This window comes from Canis aureus, chromosome 26 (assembly GCF_053574225.1).
Source record: "Canis aureus isolate CA01 chromosome 26, VMU_Caureus_v.1.0, whole genome shotgun sequence".
NCBI classification, from domain to species: domain Eukaryota; kingdom Metazoa; phylum Chordata; class Mammalia; order Carnivora; family Canidae; genus Canis; species Canis aureus.
The window spans coordinates 23,035,265-23,054,424 of NC_135636.1; the positions used below are offsets into that span (position 1 = coordinate 23,035,265).

General features: G+C 52.4%; 1 protein-coding gene across 4 annotated transcripts; it reads left to right on the plus strand.

Annotated features, from left to right (window-relative positions):
• The first annotated feature begins 4,878 nt into the window (after positions 1 to 4,878).
• Positions 4,879 to 18,779, plus strand: ADISSP (adipose secreted signaling protein). Of its 4 annotated transcripts, none has more exons than XM_077872371.1 (6): positions 4,879 to 4,901; positions 12,687 to 12,803; positions 14,193 to 14,335; positions 16,763 to 16,949; positions 17,773 to 17,895; positions 18,129 to 18,779. In XM_077872371.1, exons 2-6 carry the CDS (start codon positions 12,785 to 12,787, stop codon positions 18,227 to 18,229), a joined length of 573 nt encoding a protein of 190 aa, XP_077728497.1. In that variant the 5' UTR covers positions 4,879 to 4,901; positions 12,687 to 12,784; the 3' UTR covers positions 18,230 to 18,779. The 4 variants fall into 4 exon arrangements, with proteins under 4 accessions (XP_077728497.1, XP_077728495.1, XP_077728498.1 ...); XM_077872369.1 differs by lacking the exon at positions 4,879 to 4,901 and adding an exon at positions 5,383 to 5,538; XM_077872372.1 differs by lacking the exon at positions 4,879 to 4,901 and adding an exon at positions 5,384 to 5,538 and having other exon boundaries at positions 16,763 to 16,901.
• The last annotated feature ends 381 nt before the right edge of the window (positions 18,780 to 19,160 follow it).

The window sequence follows — 19,160 nt, forward strand, 5'->3', positions numbered from 1 at the left end:
TCACCATTTTTTAACCATGAAGGGAACACATACTACCCACTCTGTCCTCTATCTTGATTTCCACTCAATATGATCTTTTATAGATATGTAATGGTCACATGCCAACTTGATTGGGCCACAAGGTGCCCAGATATTTGGTCAAATATTCTGTGAGGGTGTTTTCAGATGAGATTAACATTTAAACTTTTTTTTTTTTTGAGATTTATTCATGAGAGGCACAGAGAGAAAGAGGCAGAGACATAGGCAGAGGGAGAAGCGGGCTTTGTGCAGGAAGCCCGATGTGGGACTCGATCCTGGGACTCCAGGATCACGCCCTGGGCCTAAGGCAGATGCTCAACTGCTCAGCCACCCAGGCGTCCCTAACATTTAAATTTAAAGGTAGACTGAATAGGGGATCCCTGGGTGGTGCAGCGGTTTGGCGCCTGCCTTTGGCCCAGGGGGCGATGCCGGAGACCCGGGATCGCGTCCCACATCGGGGTCCCGGTGCATGGAGCCTGCTTCTCCCTCTGCCTGTGTCTCTGTCTCTGTCTCTCTGTGACTATCATAAAAAAAAAAAAAGGTAGACTGAATAAAGCAGATTGCACTCCCTAATGTGAGTGGGCCTCATTCAATCAGTTGAAGGCATGAATAGAATAAAGAAGATATCTCTTCCCTGAGTCAGAGAAAATTTCTTCTTCTTGGTGGCCTTTGAACTGGGACATTGACTTTTTTTTTCTGTCTCAGACACTAACTGAAATGTCAATTCTTCCTGTGTCTTGAGCCTGCCAGCCTTTGGATTTGACTCTCCTAGGTTCCAACTTGCTGACTCAATTCTGTAGATCAGCCTCTTTCATCACATTAGCTAATTATGTCTTATAAATCTCTATCTGTATCACCTATATAATGTGCCTCCATATCATCTGCCATTAGTTCTGTTTCTCCAGAGAACCTCAACTAATAAAAGATTTTTCCATATCAAAACATTGAAATTTCCTGTTTTTAAAGCCATGTATTTTGTATTGTCTGTACAGAATTTAATTAATCAGTCCTCTCTTTGGATATTTAAGCTGTTTCTAACCTTATTTTCTTAATAACAATAATGTAACAATTAATAACCTCAAACATTCATAGTTTAGTATCCTGTGCAAGTATATCTGCATGATCAGTGCCAGAACTGGGGTTGTTAGAACAAAGAATATGTGCATTTGTGATCTTGATATTGTGAAATTTCCTCCACAAGGGCTCAAGGTTCAGAGCAGAGGCTGAAGACTGGCGGCCCATTGCCTTGCCTTGGTTTTGCACAGTATCATGTTTTTACAAAACTAACTGCTGATTTTTGTATTGATGAGAATGTGGAGCAACTGGAACTCTCATACTCTGCTGATGGAGTATGAGTACAACCATTTCAGAGAACAGTTTGTCAGGTTTTTAAAAAAGTTTTTATTTATTTATTCATGAGAGACACAGAGAGGCAGACATAGGCAGAGAGAGAAGCAGGCTCCATGCAGGGAGCCCAACACAGGACTTGATCCTGGGTCTGCAGGGTCATGCCCTGGGCCAAAGACAGGCACCAAACTGCTGAACCACCCAGGCATCCCTGTCAGTTTCATATAAAATGAAATATATGCCTATGCTGTTGTATCAGTTAGGGTTTTATTGGAGAAGCAAAAAGAATTTGTTACAGGAATTTGACTTTGGGTAACTGTTAAATGGTCTCTGTAAGACTATGGTTTTACAACTGATCCTGGAGTTTAAAGCCCACAGGTCAGGCCACTGGGAAGGAAAGAGGGATATAACGTAGGCGAGAGAAAGGACAAACTGGAATCCATTAGCATAAGCTGGAACCTTTAATCACAAACTAGAACTCGTGTTAGTTCCTACTTGATGATGTGGGTGTCCAGCAGTAGAGGCTGGTGCCCTCTGTTATCTGGCCCAAGAGTCCAAGAAGTTGAAGGAGGATCCAGGGAAAGGGGGAGTAGTTGCAGGCCTGACTGTTATCCCATGTCAGTGAAGTGAGCCAGCAGATCAGCAACAAAGTTTATGGGCTACAAAGCTCCTGCCCACATTTTGCAAGTGTACCAATACAGCCACTGCTTTCCTTCCACTCTCCAAATCTCGTGCAAAAATGTCTGTTGTGGCCCACCGTAATCGGAAGGGAATTCTGGAAAATGCAGTTCACCATAGCTAAGGTGATAGATTAAAAAGCTGCCACAGCTATGTTCCAGTAATTTCATTCCTCAATATATACTCAAGAGAAATGCATACATATGTTTACCAAGACAGGTACTAGAATATACAATACAGTTTATACTATTTGGGGGCAGGGGTTCTTTTGCTCAATATTGTCTGTGAGAATCATCCACGTTGTTGCATGCATTCGGTGGAGGTTGTTCTTTGTCATTGCTATAGGAGAGGCCATTGTATGAATACAGTATGGTTTCTTTATTCATTCTGTTGTTGATGGACACTTGGGTTGTCTTCAATTTGGGGTTATTACCAATAGTGCTGCCATGAATATTTGTATTCCTGTCTTTTGGTATATAACCAAACCAGTGGAATTGTCTGTTCAAAGGGTTGGCATTTTCAGCTTTATTAGATACTGTCCAGAAGTTTTCTAATAAGGTTATGGTTGTTTAATTCTTATTAAAAAGAATAGAGTCGGGATGCCTGGGTGGCTCAGTGGTTGGGCGCCTGCCTTCGGCTCAGGTCATGATCCCGGGATCTGGGATTGAGTCCCACATTGGGCTCCCTTCGAGGAGCCTGCTTCTCCCTCTGCCTGTGTCTCTGCCTCTCTCAGTCTGTGTCTCTCAAGAATAAATGAATAAATAATTTTTTTTAAAGGATAGAGTCCATAATACCACGTCTTTGGAACTGGAATGTATTTAATCTGTTCTGCTAAATTGGAGTGGTTCTTTTTTTTTTAATTTTTTTATTTATTTATGATAGAGAGAGAGAGAGAGAGAGAGAAAGGCAGAGACATAGGCAGAGGGAGAAGCAGGCTCCATGCACCGGGAGCCCGATGTGGGATTTGATCCCCAGTCTCCAGGATCACACCCTGGGCCAAAGGCAGGCTCTAAACCGTTGCGCCACCCAGGGATCCCAATTGGAGTTGTTCTTAACTCCTCCCCATATAGCCCCCAATTTCCAGGGAGCCTGTGGCTTCCCTCAAAGCTCTGTTAAGGCCCTCTGCACAGGAAGTCCCAGGGCCTGGGCATCAATCTGATATTAGCATCCCTCCTCTTGGTGCACAGACCCATTGAGCTGCAATGGGGCAGCCATGTACCTTCTAATCTAGCTTCCTCCCAGCACAAAGAATCACATTTTCTCCTGGAAGCTCTCCAGAACCATCTACACTTACTGTGGCCTTGGGACCTTCCCTGAGAGCCTGTAGTATCCCCAGGCATGGATAGCTCTGTATTAGAGGTCCTTCCAATTGGCTAGTCGGCGAGACTGCCCAACACCCAGGAGTGTGAAACATGTTTGGCAGGGACAAGAAACCACAACTCTTTGTGTGGTATACCTCCCATCCTGAGCTGTGAGTGTCTCTAACTCCAGAGTAATTTGTTTATCCTACCCACTTAGTAAATATTTGTTTAAAGGAGTTGACAGAAAAAAAATAATAAAGGAGTTGACAGTAGGAAATGGCCCCAGGCAGTGCCCAGTAAGCAGCTAGTCTCTGTATTTTGAGGAGGGCTGTAGACATTAAAAAGGCAGGCCTTAACTTGGTCTTGAAGGGAGGGTGAGTTTGGCTATGAGAGGTGAGTGGGGAGGGCATTCTATGTAGAAAGGTAGCATCAGGAGGGTATCAGGAAATCAAATGTCTGCACAGACCCAGAAGGTAAAATCAATGTGAGAAAACAGGGATTAGTGGGGCAACAGCAAGTTGATGTGCCAGACTCTGGTGCCAGGCTAGAATGTGAGTCCATGTTGTTAGATCTTCTGATATTTCAAAAGGTGAATAAGAAGACAAAGAGGATGAAGAGGAAAAAGAGAAAGAGGGAAAGGAGAAAGAAAAAAAGAAGAGGAAGAATTAGAATTTTAAAAAGTCCCGTATAAAAAACAAAATATGTCTGTAGCCCACTTCGAGCCCACTGTCTGCCAACTTTAGACGTTGAAGAATAGTATAGACATGGGAATGCAATTTTTCTTTTGAGGGGGAGCATAGTGGGGCACATAGAACGATGGGGTTGGCAAGTTAGAAAGTATGTGGCAGGAGTCAGAATGTGAAATCTCCTAATGCCCACGCTGGAGGGCAGTATCTCAAACGCCAGAGTGCGCACGAATCACCCAAAATGCTTCCAAAAAGTTTGTGAAGCTCTGCTGGAGACAATTCCAGAGCACGGAGGTTATGGAGCAGGGGAAGATGCGATGGAAACAATAGCTCAGGAAAATTAATTCGCCCACCGTGCGGAGACCAGAGACCGTGAGACAGGGGAGGGACCACAGGGATACAGCGGAAGATAGGAGCCTTGGCCGTTCCTCAAAGGCAGCGGCCGAGGTCCTTCTGAAAGGAAGCCGACCCTCGGAGCCATTACCGTCGCTCTCCTAGTTCCACTGTTCGTAAGGAGGGAACCTAGTGCTCCGGACGGCTCCCCGCAGGAAGTTTAGGGACCCTCTCACGGCCAGCGAAATTGGGGGAGGACAGTCGCTCCAGGCGCGCCAGAGGGGCGGCGGCTGGAACACCTAAAGAGCCTAGGGCCACGCCTCTCGCCCTGGGGCTCCGTGCAGTTGCCCACACCCCACCCCACCCGCGCGAAACTAGGCGCCTCCCGCTGCCATGGCGACCGCCTCCATGGAGACCAGGAGCAGAGGCTGCGGTCCCCGGAGGCTCATCCCGCGTGCTTTCTTTGTTCTGATGCTTATTCGGGCCGGCCGGGCGAGTCCGTGCGAGAGCGCTTCCTCCTCCTCCGAGAAGGGGGCTGGTGGGTAGATGGGGAGGAGGGTCGCAGAGTGGGAAGGATGGCGGGTTCCTCAGCTCCGGAACAGGACCCAGAGATTCCCATATCGACTGCCGAGGCGGGCTCGGAAGCCTAGTGAGAAAGGCGAGTCCCGCCTCACGGCCGCTCGAGGACACCGAGGCCAGGGGAATCCCATTCCGAGTTAGGGCCCGGGCAGGAGGTGCAAGCTCCGCAGTCGAAGTTGGGACGCAGGCGGGGACTCTTGGAGACGCGCCCCCTTCCCTTCGCCGCTTCTGGCCCACGCCAGCCCCAGGCTGCGTCGCGCGGCCTCGCTGCCTTCATCGCGAGAACTCGCCGGGTCGTGGGTAGGCGTGGGCTAGCCCCGCGCAGCCGCGGGCCCCTTGCACGTGACACGGTGGCGCAACGCCTGTTGGCGGTTCTCTGGCGCCCGCTCATTGGTCGGAAGCGCTCTCGCCCCACCCCCTCGCCCGGCCAATGGGCGGAGGCAGGGGGCGTACCCATGAGGCGGGCGGCGGCGGCGGCGGCGCGGGCGCGGGGCTCGCTCCTCGTGCTCGGCGTTGAGCCCCCGCTGCCGCCGCGACCGCCACGGCCGCCGCTGTGGTGGACCCTTCCCGCCCGGCCCTAGGGTGCGCCCTGCACGGTGAGACTGCTCCTTCTCCCGCCACCTCCCAGTTCCGCTCTGCTCGCCGAGATGCACTCCCGTGCCGGGCAGTCGGTGACTGGGACCCTGCGGGGCTGGGGCGGCGGCTCCGGCGTGGGGCCGCACACGGGAGTGCTCCCTGGCAACTGAGCTGGGGAAATGTCAGGCCTGAAGCCGCGGGTGACCGTTAGGTGGTGGAGCGGGGATGTTTTCCGCGGCGCGCCGTCGGGGGCACGTGTGACAGTGAGGGCGGGGGCGTAATGGGGTCAGCACCGTCAGCATTCCCCCTCCCCCGCTATTGTCACGCCTCGCAGTGTGACCTTGGACAAGTAGCCTCTGAGCCTCTCTTGCCTGGGCACCTACGGGGAGGAGGGCGGTGATATCGGGGAGTGCAGGCTCCTGAGACTCCTGCGTCAGCAGAGGTGAGGGTGGGAAGGGCACAGGATTATCTCTAAGGGACAAAGCTGCCGCCTAGAAGCCCTGGAGGGGTGTGGTGGAGGGGGAACGTCTAGCTGCATCTGTCCCCCTAGAAAATGAGAAGGGGGCGGTGATGGGCCACCACACCCACGGGGACAGAGGCAGCAGAGGACAGGGTCCTAGACCTGGGCTCCTGATGCCTTTGGGGGCTTGGCCAGCACCTTCCTGTCATCTCAGCTGGAGGAGTTTTATTTAGGTTCTGGACCTGAAGCCCTGCTGGACTGAGAAGAGAATCTTTGGGTTGCCTTTTCTCTTAAATCTTGGCATTGGGAAGTGGGGGTAGGGCATTTCTCTCCCAGGGAGCTGAAGAAGGTCAGGGGCAAGTGCCACCACCCTCCCCCCCCCCCCCACCAGGCCTGGCCTCTACTTCTTGGGGCCTTCAGGTGACAGGCTCAGGGCAAGCACCGGGTGGGGCATACAATCTGGAGTTCGAGAAGGTCTAAGGACCCTCTAGCTGGGGGATGGGGGGTTTTGAGAAGGGAATGCTGGGCAGAGGAGGATTGCACATTTTGTGGATACACAAGGGGATGGGATGGTGGGAGTCTCTTCCCTAATTCACCCCTGCTTGTGAGAAAGAGAACACCATACTTATCCTTGCACTTTTGGCCTGGTGGAGGGAGGAGGAAATGGAGTCCCATCCAGACTGAGTTGATGTATAATTGCCACAACCAAACCTGACATCCAGTTTTGCCTTTTCAGGCCTTGTCCTAGGTATGTGGTCCCCTTACTATGTACCCAGTTCTATATCAGGTTCTGGAGTCAGCAGGTCAGTGTGGTCTCAATGGGAGCTCTGTTTACAAGCTTGAGTTTTTTTAAAAATTTATTTATAATAGTCACACAGAGAGAGAGAGAGAGAGAGGCAGAGACACAGACACAGGCAGAGGGAGAAGCAGGCTCCATGCACTGGGAGCCCGACGTGGGATTCGATCCCGGGTCTCCATGATCGCACCCTGGGCCAAAAGCAGGTGCCAAACCGCTTTGCCACCCAGGGATCCCACAAGCTTGAGCTTTAATGAGAGGCTGGACCAGGATTTAGCCGAGGGTTAGGGTGGGGCAGAGTGGGGCCAGGGAGGGGGTGAGGGGTAGGGTGGAAGGTTGTGGAGTATCCTGGCTCAAAGTCCTTGAACAGGTTGAGAATGGAGATGCAGGAACAAATGAAAAATGAGACCTCAGGAGTTTGGGGCCATGCTCCCAGCCATAAACCAGAGGACAAGCTGGGGCTCGCCCTGTGGTGCCTGGGATCTAGGAGCTGCTTCCAGGGCAGGGAGGTGTGGTATAGATGTGCAGCTGTGGAATGGAGGGTATGTTTTGGAGCTCCACTTTGCTGAGGACAGACTGTCCTGGTCCTCCCTCCTGTCTGGAACCTTGGGTCCCAGTGTGGAGCAGCCTGGAGTAGCAGCTAGCACCCTGTGGGGCTGGAGTCTAGGGGGCTGAGAACTCTGGATATCTGTGTAACTGTCTCTTTGTCCATTTGTTTGCTCACTTGCCATGTTCCTGGGTCTTCTCCTGCCAGAAGTTCCACCAGGCCTGGCTGAGCCCTGACCTGGGTAGGGTAACCTTGAAGCAGACTTTCTCTCTAAAGCTGAGAGGGAATTCAGCTCTGTCTCCCAGAGAGAAGCTTCCTTCAATTTCCCTGAGAATAACAGAGCCAGAGAAACCCCCCAAGGCCCTTTCTTGTTCCAGCTTCCGAATGGGCCAGCCCTCCCCATCCTGTGACTGTCCGTGGTATCACTGATGACCTGTTCACAGCCCAGCTAAGCTGGGGTGGGGGCTGTCCTTGGTGTCCTTTTGTTTTTGTTGTTGAGGAGGGGGCATTTCTCAGGATATACACTCCTCACATCTTCCTCTGGTTGAAGTGGACAGCGGACTCTCAGCAGTCTGCTCTCTGGTTATCCCTGGGGGACCTGGCTAGCCTGGGAGTGGGGGAGGAGGGAAGTGGGAGAAGGGAAGGGGGAGGGGGCCTCTCAACCCTTGAGCTGTTTTCTGAGAAGGCTGAAGTCCCTGGGGCCCCCCCTGAGGGCCATTCCTGACTGTTCCAGGATTAGACTGAAGAGCCTCTCCACTGGTGCTGCCCTGAAATTGCTGTTGCTTCAGAAACCAGGCCTTTGGGATTTGCTTTTGCAAAGATGAGGGCAGAGCGGGGAGTGCCAGCAGAGCTTCAGGTATCGCCTGCACCAAACCCTCAGAGGAAGAGGTCACTGCTTATTCCTGTGTTATAGACGAGGAAACTGAGGCACAGAGACTCCGAGTTAACTTTCCAAGCTGCCTAAATGTGAACCAGGACTGCTGGGCTCTGGAGCCCACGCTTGTGACCATGTCCCTCCTGTCTCTGTGACTGCAGCTTGGGCCACATTCAGGACGTGGCTGGCACAGGAGGAGGCCTGGGGTTGTGAGGGGACCCAGCAGTTCCTATGGATACAGCTGCAGCAAAGGGAGATGGATCCCCTCTCCTCCCACTTCTGAGGAGGAATTGTGTTTGAATGAGAATCTGGCTCCCAGGGGACCTCGACTGACAGGGCTTTCTGCTGAGAAAGGAGGCTTGCTTCTTTCAGCCTCCTCTGGGCCCTTTAAGTCACTTGCCTTCCATCTCTGTTCTCACTGCCCAAGGGTTACAGGCAGGCCTGATTGAGCTCTGGGCAGTGCAGGAGATGCTGGTCTTGCCCTCAGGGGGCATTCCATTTCAAGGGAAGTAACTGATTGTGGCAAGGCCAGAATAATGCCCAGTGGGAAGCCATGTTCTGTGAGATGGGGGGAGGGGAGGACCCTCTGGAGTAAGAGTTGGCTAAGAGAGTGGGGTGGGGTGTTCCTCTTTCTGAGAGCTTCCGGTATAGAGATACTGGCCTTGACATGTCACATCTACCTAGAGGGCCCAACCAAGGCCCATGCTTGGGTTCCCCTTAGTTTGGTTATTCATTCATTTAACAAATATAACTGGACCCAGCTGCTCCCTGCCCCATGCTAGGCTGGGTAGTGTGTACACAGGGTTTGGCACAAACATAGTCATTGCTCTGGCAATGTGGGGAACATAAAATGATCCCAGAAGCTGGGAAAGGGGGTCCTTTTATTTATTTAATTATTTAAAAAAAAAAAGATTTATTTATTTATTTACTTATTCAGAGAGAGAGAGAGAGAGAGGCAGAGACACAGGCAGAGGGAGAAGCAGGCTCCATGCAGGAAGCCTGATGTGGGACTCGATCCCAGGTCTCCAGGATCACACCCTGGGCTGCAGGCAGTGCTAAACCTATTTAATTAATTAATTTATTTAATTTATTTTTTAAAGGGGGTCCTTTTAAAGATTTTTAGGCCTATCTTGGGATGGGAGGCGGTGAGGTAGAGTTTTGCTACCCTAAAAAAGCCCTTGGGCTGAGAATGAGCTTAGGTATTGGTTGGGGACAAGGGTTGTTCCAGGCCAGAGGGAGAGCCTGGATGAAGACAGGCAGGCAGTAGGCAGTGAGTTAATAGGGAAGACAGGGAGGGGGCTCTGCATGTAGTGGGTCAGAATATTTGTGGAAGGAGTCTCCAGGAGCCTTTGCTTACCAGCCACTGGTTAAGAGTTTCATCTGGGTCTCTGGGAAGTGTCTTGGGAGATGGAGGGACCTTGTAGACATGGAGCTGTCATTCCTGTGTGGCAAGAGCAGCCTCTGCGCAAGGTAGGAAGAGGGCCTGGTATGCTTTTGGCCATTTTTCCCATGTTTTGAATCCACAGCTTCAAGGGATGGCTAGAGTGGGTGGGATTGGGGAGGCTTCACTTTAAGGGCCAGTCTGTCTGGGGACAAGCTGAGCATTCCAGGGCTAAGGGGCTGCCCTTCTGGGACTGACCCCAGAGTGGCCCTGGCCAGAGATAAGTGGGGGCATAGTTCCGTTCTCTATACCCTGGGCCTGGGAGCTAACTTCCAGTGGTGGCGGTGGTGCGGTACTGGCCTGAGACCTGAGACCAAAGTCTTGCCTTTCCCTGTAGCTCCTTAGGCCTTCTGCCTGAGGGTTCTTGGTTCCTGTCTGTTCCTGTCCACCCTGCCCATGAGGTGCTTGGGGCTGGGTGGGCTTCTCTTGCACTGGAAAGTGAAAGGGGAGTTGAGGCCTGCTCCCAGGGCAGCTTGGTACCTAAGGGACCTTGAGGTTGTGTCCTCTACAGCCCAGCCCCCAACTAGGAGGGCACCCTGTGGTTTCTCTTTGCTCCTTGGATTAGCCAAGGTCTTTCATGGTTTACTCATCTCTAAATACTTCAGCCCATTTCTCTGAAAAATAAGGACATATGTCTCTATACGATACAATTCCATTATCTTACCTAACAAAATTAGCTTTTATTTCTTAATGTCACCATGCAAGATCCAGTCCTATTCATGTTTTCCAATTATCTCCAAAATGTCCTTTTTAAATAGGTAGTTACAAACCCCTTACCCCATTTATTTTTCTCCTTGTAGCTGATGTAGTGGAAAAAACCAGGTCAGTTGTCCCATTGAGCACCCTGCCTTCTTGGTCTCTTTGTGTGTTAATTTAGAGCAGTGGTTGGCAAACTTTTTCTGTCAAGGGCCAGACGGTAAATATTTTAGATTTTGCAGGCAGGCCATGTGGTCTCTGTTGCAACTACTCAAAGGAGCTCTGCTTTAGTGCAAAAGCAGTTTTAGACACCATTTAAACAAAGGAGTGAAGTTTTGTCCCTTTTTTTTTTTAAGATTTTATTTCTTTATTCATGAGACACACACACACACACACAGGCAGAGACACAGAGGAGAAGTAGGCCCGATGCAGGACTCGATGGACTCGATCCTGGGACCTGATCACGGGACCTGATCCTGGGACCCCAGGACCTTGCCCTGGGCTGGAGGCAGGAATCAAACTGCTGAGCCACCCAGGGATCCCCTTGTCCAATACCACTGTAGAAAACAGGCGTCCGTCTCAGGCTCTGGCTGGCCCATCCCCTATCTAGAACAACTACCACTCCCTTAATTTTCTTGTAGTTTGGGGGGAAAAAACCCAAATGATGGGTCAGTTGTCCCATAGAACATTCTGCCTTCTGGATTTGTTTCTTTTCTTCCCCAGGGAGTCATCTCATGTATTCTACTCACCTCAGCCTTTTGAGTCAGCAGGAAGTTGGAACTAGGGGCTTCCTTAGATCCAGATTAGACATTTCAGGCAGGACCTCCTTGTCAGTGATACTGTGACTTCATGCTGCCTCACCTCAGCCTCTATGGTCAGGCTGTCTCAATGTGAGTGACAGGAGACTGACGGGTGTGTGTGGCTGACACCACATCCCTCCACTGCAAACCTGGGTCAGTGCCCTGAAGAAGCTCAGACCATGTGTCAGTGGTACTTGGGTATCTGTGAGCACCTACTTTTGTCAGCCTTTGTTCTCCTGGTTGAGGATCCCCGGACTGCCCCCCACCTCCAGCATTTGTTTCTTCGGTGGCTACAGCATTTAGCGTTTGGTCATTCCTTTGTTATTTAATAGCAAGAATTCTCCTGAAAAGAAGAGGTTTCCTTTAGCCACCTGGATGATTTGGTTACATGAAAGGCTAAGGGGCAGGCCAAATTATTTATCTTTATTGCCAATTTTCTTTAAAAAAAAAAAAAAGACTATTTATTTGAGAGAGAGAGAGAGAACTCCTGCTTGGTGGGGAGGAGGGCAGAGGGGCAGAGAGAGAGACAAGCAGACTCTGCGGAGTCTGGAGCTCAACACAAGGCTCAATCCCATGACCCTGAGGTCATGACTGGAGCCGGAGCCATAATCAAAAGTTGGATGCTTAACCAGCTGCGCCACCGAGGCACGCATCTTTATTGCCAATCCTCAGAGTAAAGAGTTAGGGCATTGCTGCTGTCGTGGTGACAAATGAGGGATGGAGTTTATTTAGCTTTGTCTCTTTTTTTGTTATCTCTGTGAATGCTGCAGTTTTATGTATTCCATCTGTTTTCAGCATTTGCGCTCATTATTCTTCTTGAAGCTTAGATGGTCCCAGCTTGGCCCATTAATGGCCAGGCTGCTCACACAGGCTTCCTGGGGGTGCCTCCTGCTGCCCCTGCCCTGAGGCTGCCCTTGGGGCATTGAGCCAGGAGACTAGTTCAGAGACTCAGGCCAGAGGCTGAATGGTGGGTTGCCATCGGGCAGCCCCTTCACCCAGCTCTGTTCTGTTTATGGCTCTGACCTGCTATCAGGAGGGAAGCTCCAAGGGCCCATCTTCTGTGGGCCCTGTTTCTTGCTTTCTTTCATGCATATTGTTGACTCCAACCTGGACCAGCTGCACTGGGTGTTTCACCTGAATAACGGGGCATCTGGCTGTAGGAGGGTGGAGCCCTTGGGGTCACTGGCATGAGAAGTAGCCTCTGAAAAGTGCCAGTGAGGTCCCCTTCCTTTCCAGGCAGCCTTTCCTGCCAGCCTCAGGTGGGTTGGGTACAAGAGTCCTGTACCAACTCTGGCACCCAGAAGCAGCAGCTCAGCACATGTTGGCAAGGCTCTGGGGCAACAGGACATCAGGCAGGAGTGAGGGCTCTTGGGGAACATGCAGAGTGGGGAGCAGAAGCGCCCCCAGGCTAGAAGGTACAAGCACCCTTTGGCTGGTGAGAATAGCAGGGGGTTGAGTTTTAGTGTCTTCCCTAAAGGGAGATCTCTGCTTTCCCCCAGCCATGGGCCCCGTGGGTGGCTCTGACCCCTGCCCTCTCCACTCCCCACCCTGTAGGCTCCCACTGGTGTCCCTGGAGCATGGGAGGCTGCTGCGCTTGAGTGGCTGAGTCTGGCAGGAGCTGCGTGTCTTACCCTGTGGCAGGGAAGGCATCCATGGCTGCAGCCAACAAGGGTAAGTGCCTTCCTGGCTTGGCAGGGTGTGCATGAGTCTTCCAGTGGGCTCTGGCGGGAGGGGTATTGTTGCATGCGGGGCCTGCATTGGCTGTGTGTGTGTGATATACATTACATCAGTGTAATTATACCACTGTTTGTGCTGGATCCCGGCACTGACCCAAGCCCTAGCAGGGAACCTGAAGACTCATGCTGGCTCCTTGGTGTGCTGGTTTGTGGAGGTATGTGCCCCTATGTCCCCAAGTTCCAGCTTTCCTATTCCATTGCAGTGGCTAGGGGGCAATAGTCTTGGGGTGACGAGGTAGGTAGGGCCACAGGAAGCTACAGAAGGGAATTTGGGCTTCATTTAGCATCCAAAAAGGCTCAGAGAGGGTTTTGGGCGAGGGAGGCTAGGTAAAATTTGAGGGTCAGTTCCCGGGGGCTCAGCAGGGCACCTAGCCTTCATCCCTAGGCTTCCACCAAGTATCTGAGAATTCAGGCCAAGCCTGGCCCAGCCCCTCCCACCACAAGGACTCTGGGCAAAGCTCTTGGGAGGCCTAAGGGCCGTGGCTGTGGGCCAGAGTATTGGGGTCCTGTTCATGGCAAGATGCACCTCCCCCAGCCCAGGCCCTCAGCCCAGTTCTAACTGTTCTGCCTATCTCAACTCCCTGCCTCCTGGCTTTGGAGAACTGGACCCAGGTAGGGACAGCTGATGGCCTTGTGTGTGTGTTAAATAGAGAAGGGAAGGGTGTCTTTGGGAGGAGTCTGAGAGGCTGCCCTGGTACTTCCATCTTTCTTGCTGATGATCAGTGATGAAGTTTAGCGACAGTTGCAGCCTCTTCTGGGTGGGCTCGGTGTGGTTTCTGGCCTCCCTTTGTTTCTCTCACCCTCAGAAGGGTCCCACAGAGCCTATTCCAGTCCCCACTCCCTTCCTCTCTCAGTTTGCAGTCGTCAGGAGGGGCAGGCAGGGGCCTTGGCACTCATAGACCTGTAAAAGATCTCAGCAATGGGGAGCTCGCCACTGTGAAGGAGAGCACTGGGCAGGGTACCCAAGGCCCAGGGCTGAGTCTGCACAACTTGGGGCTTGCTGAGAGTCTGGAGGATTATCTCCTCTTATTATCTCTGTCATCTGCCTCATCTCTAAGTAAGGGGTCATACTAGCCAATCCCTGACACGCCCATTCCCAAGGTGCTTATATTTTGTGGGAGGACTGGGCAGGTAAGGGGCCTTAAGCCTCATGACCCCTAGTATCCAGTAGGATATGGCCTAGCCCTGAAAGGAGCCCAGCTAGTGGGTGCTAAGTGATGTCAAGGGCAATTGCTAGGGGTGTGTGTGGGGGTGTGTGTGACAAGGGCAAGGGGGAGTAGAGGAAGCCCGCAGCCCCTGGAGCCCTTTCTCATTCTCTTCTTAGGCAATAAGCCCAGAGTCCGGAGTATCCGCTTTGCAGCAGGCCATGATGCAGAAGGCTCCCAGAGCCATGTCCACTTTGATGAGAAGCTGCATGACTCTGTGGTCATGGTCACCCAGGAGAGTGACAGCAGCTTTCTGGTCAAGGTACGTGCACACCTCCCCCTACCATCTGCCTGACTCCCTCTGCCCCCTGCCTGGCCCTGCCTGGCTTCCTGGGCCTGTCTGTTCCATTTCTTCTAAGCTGGCTACATAGGCACATCTGTGTCCCTACCTCGGCCTTGGTTTCACTGTTTGTAAATGGGAGGTGGTGAGATTACAATGAAATGAGTACCTTTAGAATGTTACTCAAACAAGTGGTACGGAGCTGTTGTTATCATTGTCATCCCAACAATGACATCCACTCCCCACCCTGTAGATGGTGGTGTCAAGGCAATGGAAAGTGGTGTCAAGGCTTGGGATACCGCACATCAGGTCCAGGCCTGCTATTCTGGAGCTGTGAATTTGGACAGGTCACCTCAGTTTCCTCTTCTCTGAAATGAAGACCGTTTCCATCCCAGAGAGTTGGTGTGAGAATGAGATGAAAGAATGTATGTGTGTCACACAGGTGTGAGGCCAATTCTGGTGATAACAAGGCGTGACTTTACTTACTCTTCTTTGCCAAACCTCTGGCTGCTTAAGGGTTTCTGTGGTATTAATGCTTACTGATCACCCCTATGTTTTCTCCTGGGTGGAGGACCCACTTCTCCCAGTGGTCACACCTCACGCACACCCCAGCATGGCTTCTCCAACTTCTGGGGCACTGTCACATCCCACATCCACTTGGGAGGGGCAGGAGGAAGTGTCTGGAGGGGACAGATTGGTGGAGAAACAGGGAATGAGCCCCTCATGAGGTTGAACAATAAGCCAGGGCTCTGGAGTTGAACAGGAATGCCCTAGCAAGGAGAAGGCATCTGGTCCATGGAGACCTCCCTGAGACGGGGTCCAGATTCATCATTTCTGCCCAACTGTAAAATCCTTGCTCTTTTCCTACAGCTGACAGCTTCCTCAAGGGAATTAACAGAATGAATCAAAACTTTAAAGAATAGCTCCCTCTCCCCTTCTTTCCCCATTGCAAAACCCATTGACATCTATTGGGGAAAACTTGGAAGCTGGAGAAAACTATAAAGAAATTTAAAAGCACACACCATCATACTATCCAGACACAACCATAGTTAATATTTTGGTTTGTGTCATTTCAGCTTTTTTCTTTTTTTTTTTTTTGCTTCATTTCCAAAAACAGCTGGTATCACAGCAGACACACTATTTTTTGTTTCCTTATGTTGTGAACCATCTCCTGTCTATGTCAGTAAATAATTTTCCATGAGATTTTCCAGTTGCCTGGTATTCCATTAAATGTATCATCATTGATTTAGCCGGTTGCCTATTCCTGGTACTAACGACTGTTTCTATTTTTTACTGTTACAAATGGCGCAGTGGTGAGTGTTTTTTGCACATCTCTTAGGATTCTGCAACTGGTGCAGCTGGACCACAGGGTCACCATTGGTGAGATAGCCAGAAAGCCCTCTTGAGAGGTGGGTCCTCCACCTGCAGCATGAGAGAGCCACATGGACTGACCTTTAGCATACACTGATGTCTGCCTGTCCCATTGAAAAGCTAAACGCTTTATGCAGCCAGTCCTAACAAGCCCCTTGCAACTGTGAGCAAGCCAGTGTGTGTGTACATGAGTTGTAGGTACAGTGTGCACCTCTGTGCCTCCTGGACTGCACTCTGGTTAGCCTGCCCGCTCAGCAGCCACCTCAGCTTGTGTCCCTTCACATGGCTGGACTTACCCAGGTTGGCATCTCTCCCAGGGGGCATTGGTTGCCAGTCACTGTGTATGAACAATAGAAAGGGCTTGGGCCATGAGCTGGGGCTTTGGGCACACTGAGCCTTTGAGTGGGCAGGCAGGCATCCACATTCAGGTGCCAGCAGGGTTCAGTAGCTGGTGCCCAGGGGCCAGCTCTAGACTGACAAGCTGATCTAGTGTCTTCTGTCTCCTCTGCCATCCCGTGTAATCTGTGTTGCCCCTGTCTCCACATGAGTGACTAGAGGACCAGTGTCCCTGACCCCAGGCTAATGGCTCTGGGCAGGTGTTGGCAGTGGTGGAGGGAGGTGAATGATCTGTATTGTGGGACTTTGAGCTTCCCCTTGTGGGCAATGGCAGGTGCCTTGCTATGTGCCACATGTGGCAGGAGTGGCCCAGACGTCTAGGGAGAGCTTTACCCTGGCCACACCGTGCGGATTTCAGCCACTCACTGGCTTCCATCTATAAAATGGGCCACCATTTGCTCTGGGGCCTGTGAAACATGCTGAGCAGCAAGCTGAGGGAATGAGGTCCTCAGGCAAAGGGCCTGGAGCCATTGGGCTTGGGGCGTGTACAGGCTAGAGTGCTGGAGGGAGTTAGGCCCCCTCTGGGATCCCTAAAGCAATGGGTGCAGGGGCCCACAGGATCCTAAGAGGCAGGACCTGGGTGGGCCCTGGGGAGGCTGAGAATGAAGGTGCTCCTCCTTTCCCCCTACCTTTCTGCTATAGGTTGGCTTCCTGAAGATCCTGCACAGGTATGAGATTACCTTCACTCTGCCCCCAGTGCACAGGCTGAGCAAGGACATCCGAGAAGCACCAGTCCCCAGCCTACACCTCAAGCTCCTCAGCATCATGCCTGTCCCAGAAGGTGTGTCCCTTGCTCAGGTGCTGGAGGCCTGTTCTCTTCCAGCAGGAAGTAAGCGGGAGTGAGAGCATGGGTGCTATCCCCCCTTCTAGGGTGGATGGGCAGTTCAGCAACTGGGGAACATGAGGCCTCCTTATGGGCTTGCAGTGTGGCATTTCGGGAGGTCCCATACCTCAGGCCTTGGGGTTATACTATTGGCCCATGCCTGTGTGTCACCTTATAGTTCCCTCAGTGGGGTCATGGAGCCAGTGAATTGGCTCTGGGCTTCCAGCTCTCCCTCCTGCCTGCCCCTTAAGAAAAATCTGCCAGAGCCCCAGGAATCCTGGGCAGCTACCTCCTAGCACCCGCCAGGCACAGGCTTCAGACTTGGGGCTGCTACTCCCTACCCTGCCAACTCTTCAAGTCCTCTCCTGCCCCTGCAGAGGTTAGGGTATCAGTTTCACAGTACGCTGACACCCCAGCTTCAGTTTCATGTCCCCCCTACTTCCTCTTCATGATCTTTCCCTTAAGTGCATTGAGCTCCCTCCCTCTGGCCTTTACCTCTTGCCACCAGATATGCTCAGGGCTTGCCCTGCCCCTCTTTCCCCACCACCCCCTCTCCTTGCTTTCCTTTTTGGGGAGTCAGTGGGTCTTCCTCCTGGAAACTTGAGTTTGACCCTTGGAGCCCTAATGGGGTTGTCCACAGTCTGGAGTCACGTAGAGCTCAGTGAAGAGTGGGAAGTTTCCAAGGCCTATTTGCCCAGCCCTGGGCGGATAGGTCCTAGGCCATCCTTACTCCTTTGGAGGAGGTGGCCAGTCTTGGTGGCATGCTGAGGCCAGTGAGTGCTGGGAGGGGCAGGGGTGGAGACCATGGAAATGCTGATCACCTGTGCAGGTTACAGTGTCAAGTGTGAGTACTCAGCTCACAAGGAGGGCGTCCTGAAGGAGGAGATGCTGCTAGCCTGTGAAGGTGGCGCTGGCACCTGTGTGCGAGTGACAGTGCAGGCCCGCGTCATGGGTGAGTGTGTGAGCCTTGTGTCTGGATAGAGGAGGGAGGTGCCAGCTTGGCTGCAAGGGGTTTCTATCTTCCATGTCTGAAAAAGGGATTCTTACCCTGGCCCCCTGGATACCCGGCTGCCTTTCTCCCCACCCTCCTAGCGGAGCCCAGAGGGAAGGTGGGGGAGGGGCCTCCAAAGAGTGGGTGGGGCCAAGGGGCCAGCCTGGCTTCCTGATTTGTCATCTGCCTTGCAGACCGACACCACGGCACACCCATGCTGCTTGATGGGGTCAAGTGCGTGGGTGCTGAGCTAGAATACGACTCAGAGCACAGCGACTGGCACGGCTTCGACTGAGGCCTGAGGCCCTGCACGCCTCGGGGCCCCACAGCCTTAAACCCCACCTCATCTCCCCGAATGCTGTGTGATGGTGTGGCTTCCTCGCCCCTCCCCGGGGTGGGGGCGGGGGTGGGGTGTCTAGGGGCCTCTCACCTCTGCCTTTATTGTGCCACCTCCCTGCCTCTCCTGCGTCCTCCTCTCCCACTTCCTCCTCTCCGTGTGCCTCAGTCTCCTGCCGGAAGAAATGGGTTGAGCCCCTAAGGAGGCTATCTGAGGAGGGGAGGGGGGCGCCTGGGGTGGGTTCTGCCCACCCCTACCCCAAGCCATAGGGGATCTAGCCAGGGCTTGGGAGAGGAGGGAGCTGGCTCTGTGACGTCGTCACTCCCATTACTGCTGCTGCTGGCTGGCTTTAGCCCTCCCGTGCTCCCTCCCTCTTTCCTACTGCTGTCAGCGCTGAGTAGGAGGGAGGCGCAGTCCCCAAGCCCTAGCCCCCAGGTCTGTGTTACTTGGTTTTTAAAGGACTGGTTGGGATAAAACCGTAAAGAAATAAAAGTTTCAGTGGATACCAGGTGCCAGCCAGTGTTTGTTCTTCGATGCTCTCAGAACACCCACAATCCTCTGCAGACAGGCTAAGGAACAGTTTTGGCTATAATCATTTTTTTAGGAGGCAAGGGCACTCCGTGGTATTCTAGCACCTAGCCTCCAAAGAAGTGTGCACGTGTGGTATTTTAGGCCTGGGAAAAGCTGACTAGAGTAAATGGGGAGGAGCCTTCTGCCTGGGCCTGAGAGAGGTCTTTGGAAGTGGCGAGTTCTGTTTGGGATGTTTGACAGAGAGCAGCGCCCCCTTCTGGTCAGTGTCCAGCTCTGCGCAGAGCCGAAAGCACTCCCTTTTTTGAACCAGCCCCCTCCACTACTCCTCTATTGGGGTCCTCTCTTGTGAGGTATCAGC

Bases quoted from the DNA above. Each gene is read 5' to 3' on its own strand.
- ADISSP (XM_077872371.1), top strand. The intron at 14,336-16,762 runs GTACGTGCACAC...TTTCTGCTATAG, and splicing joins ACAGCAGCTTTCTGGTCAAG to GTTGGCTTCCTGAAGATCCT. The intron at 16,950-17,772 runs GTAAGCGGGAGT...TCACCTGTGCAG, and splicing joins CTGTTCTCTTCCAGCAGGAA to GTTACAGTGTCAAGTGTGAG.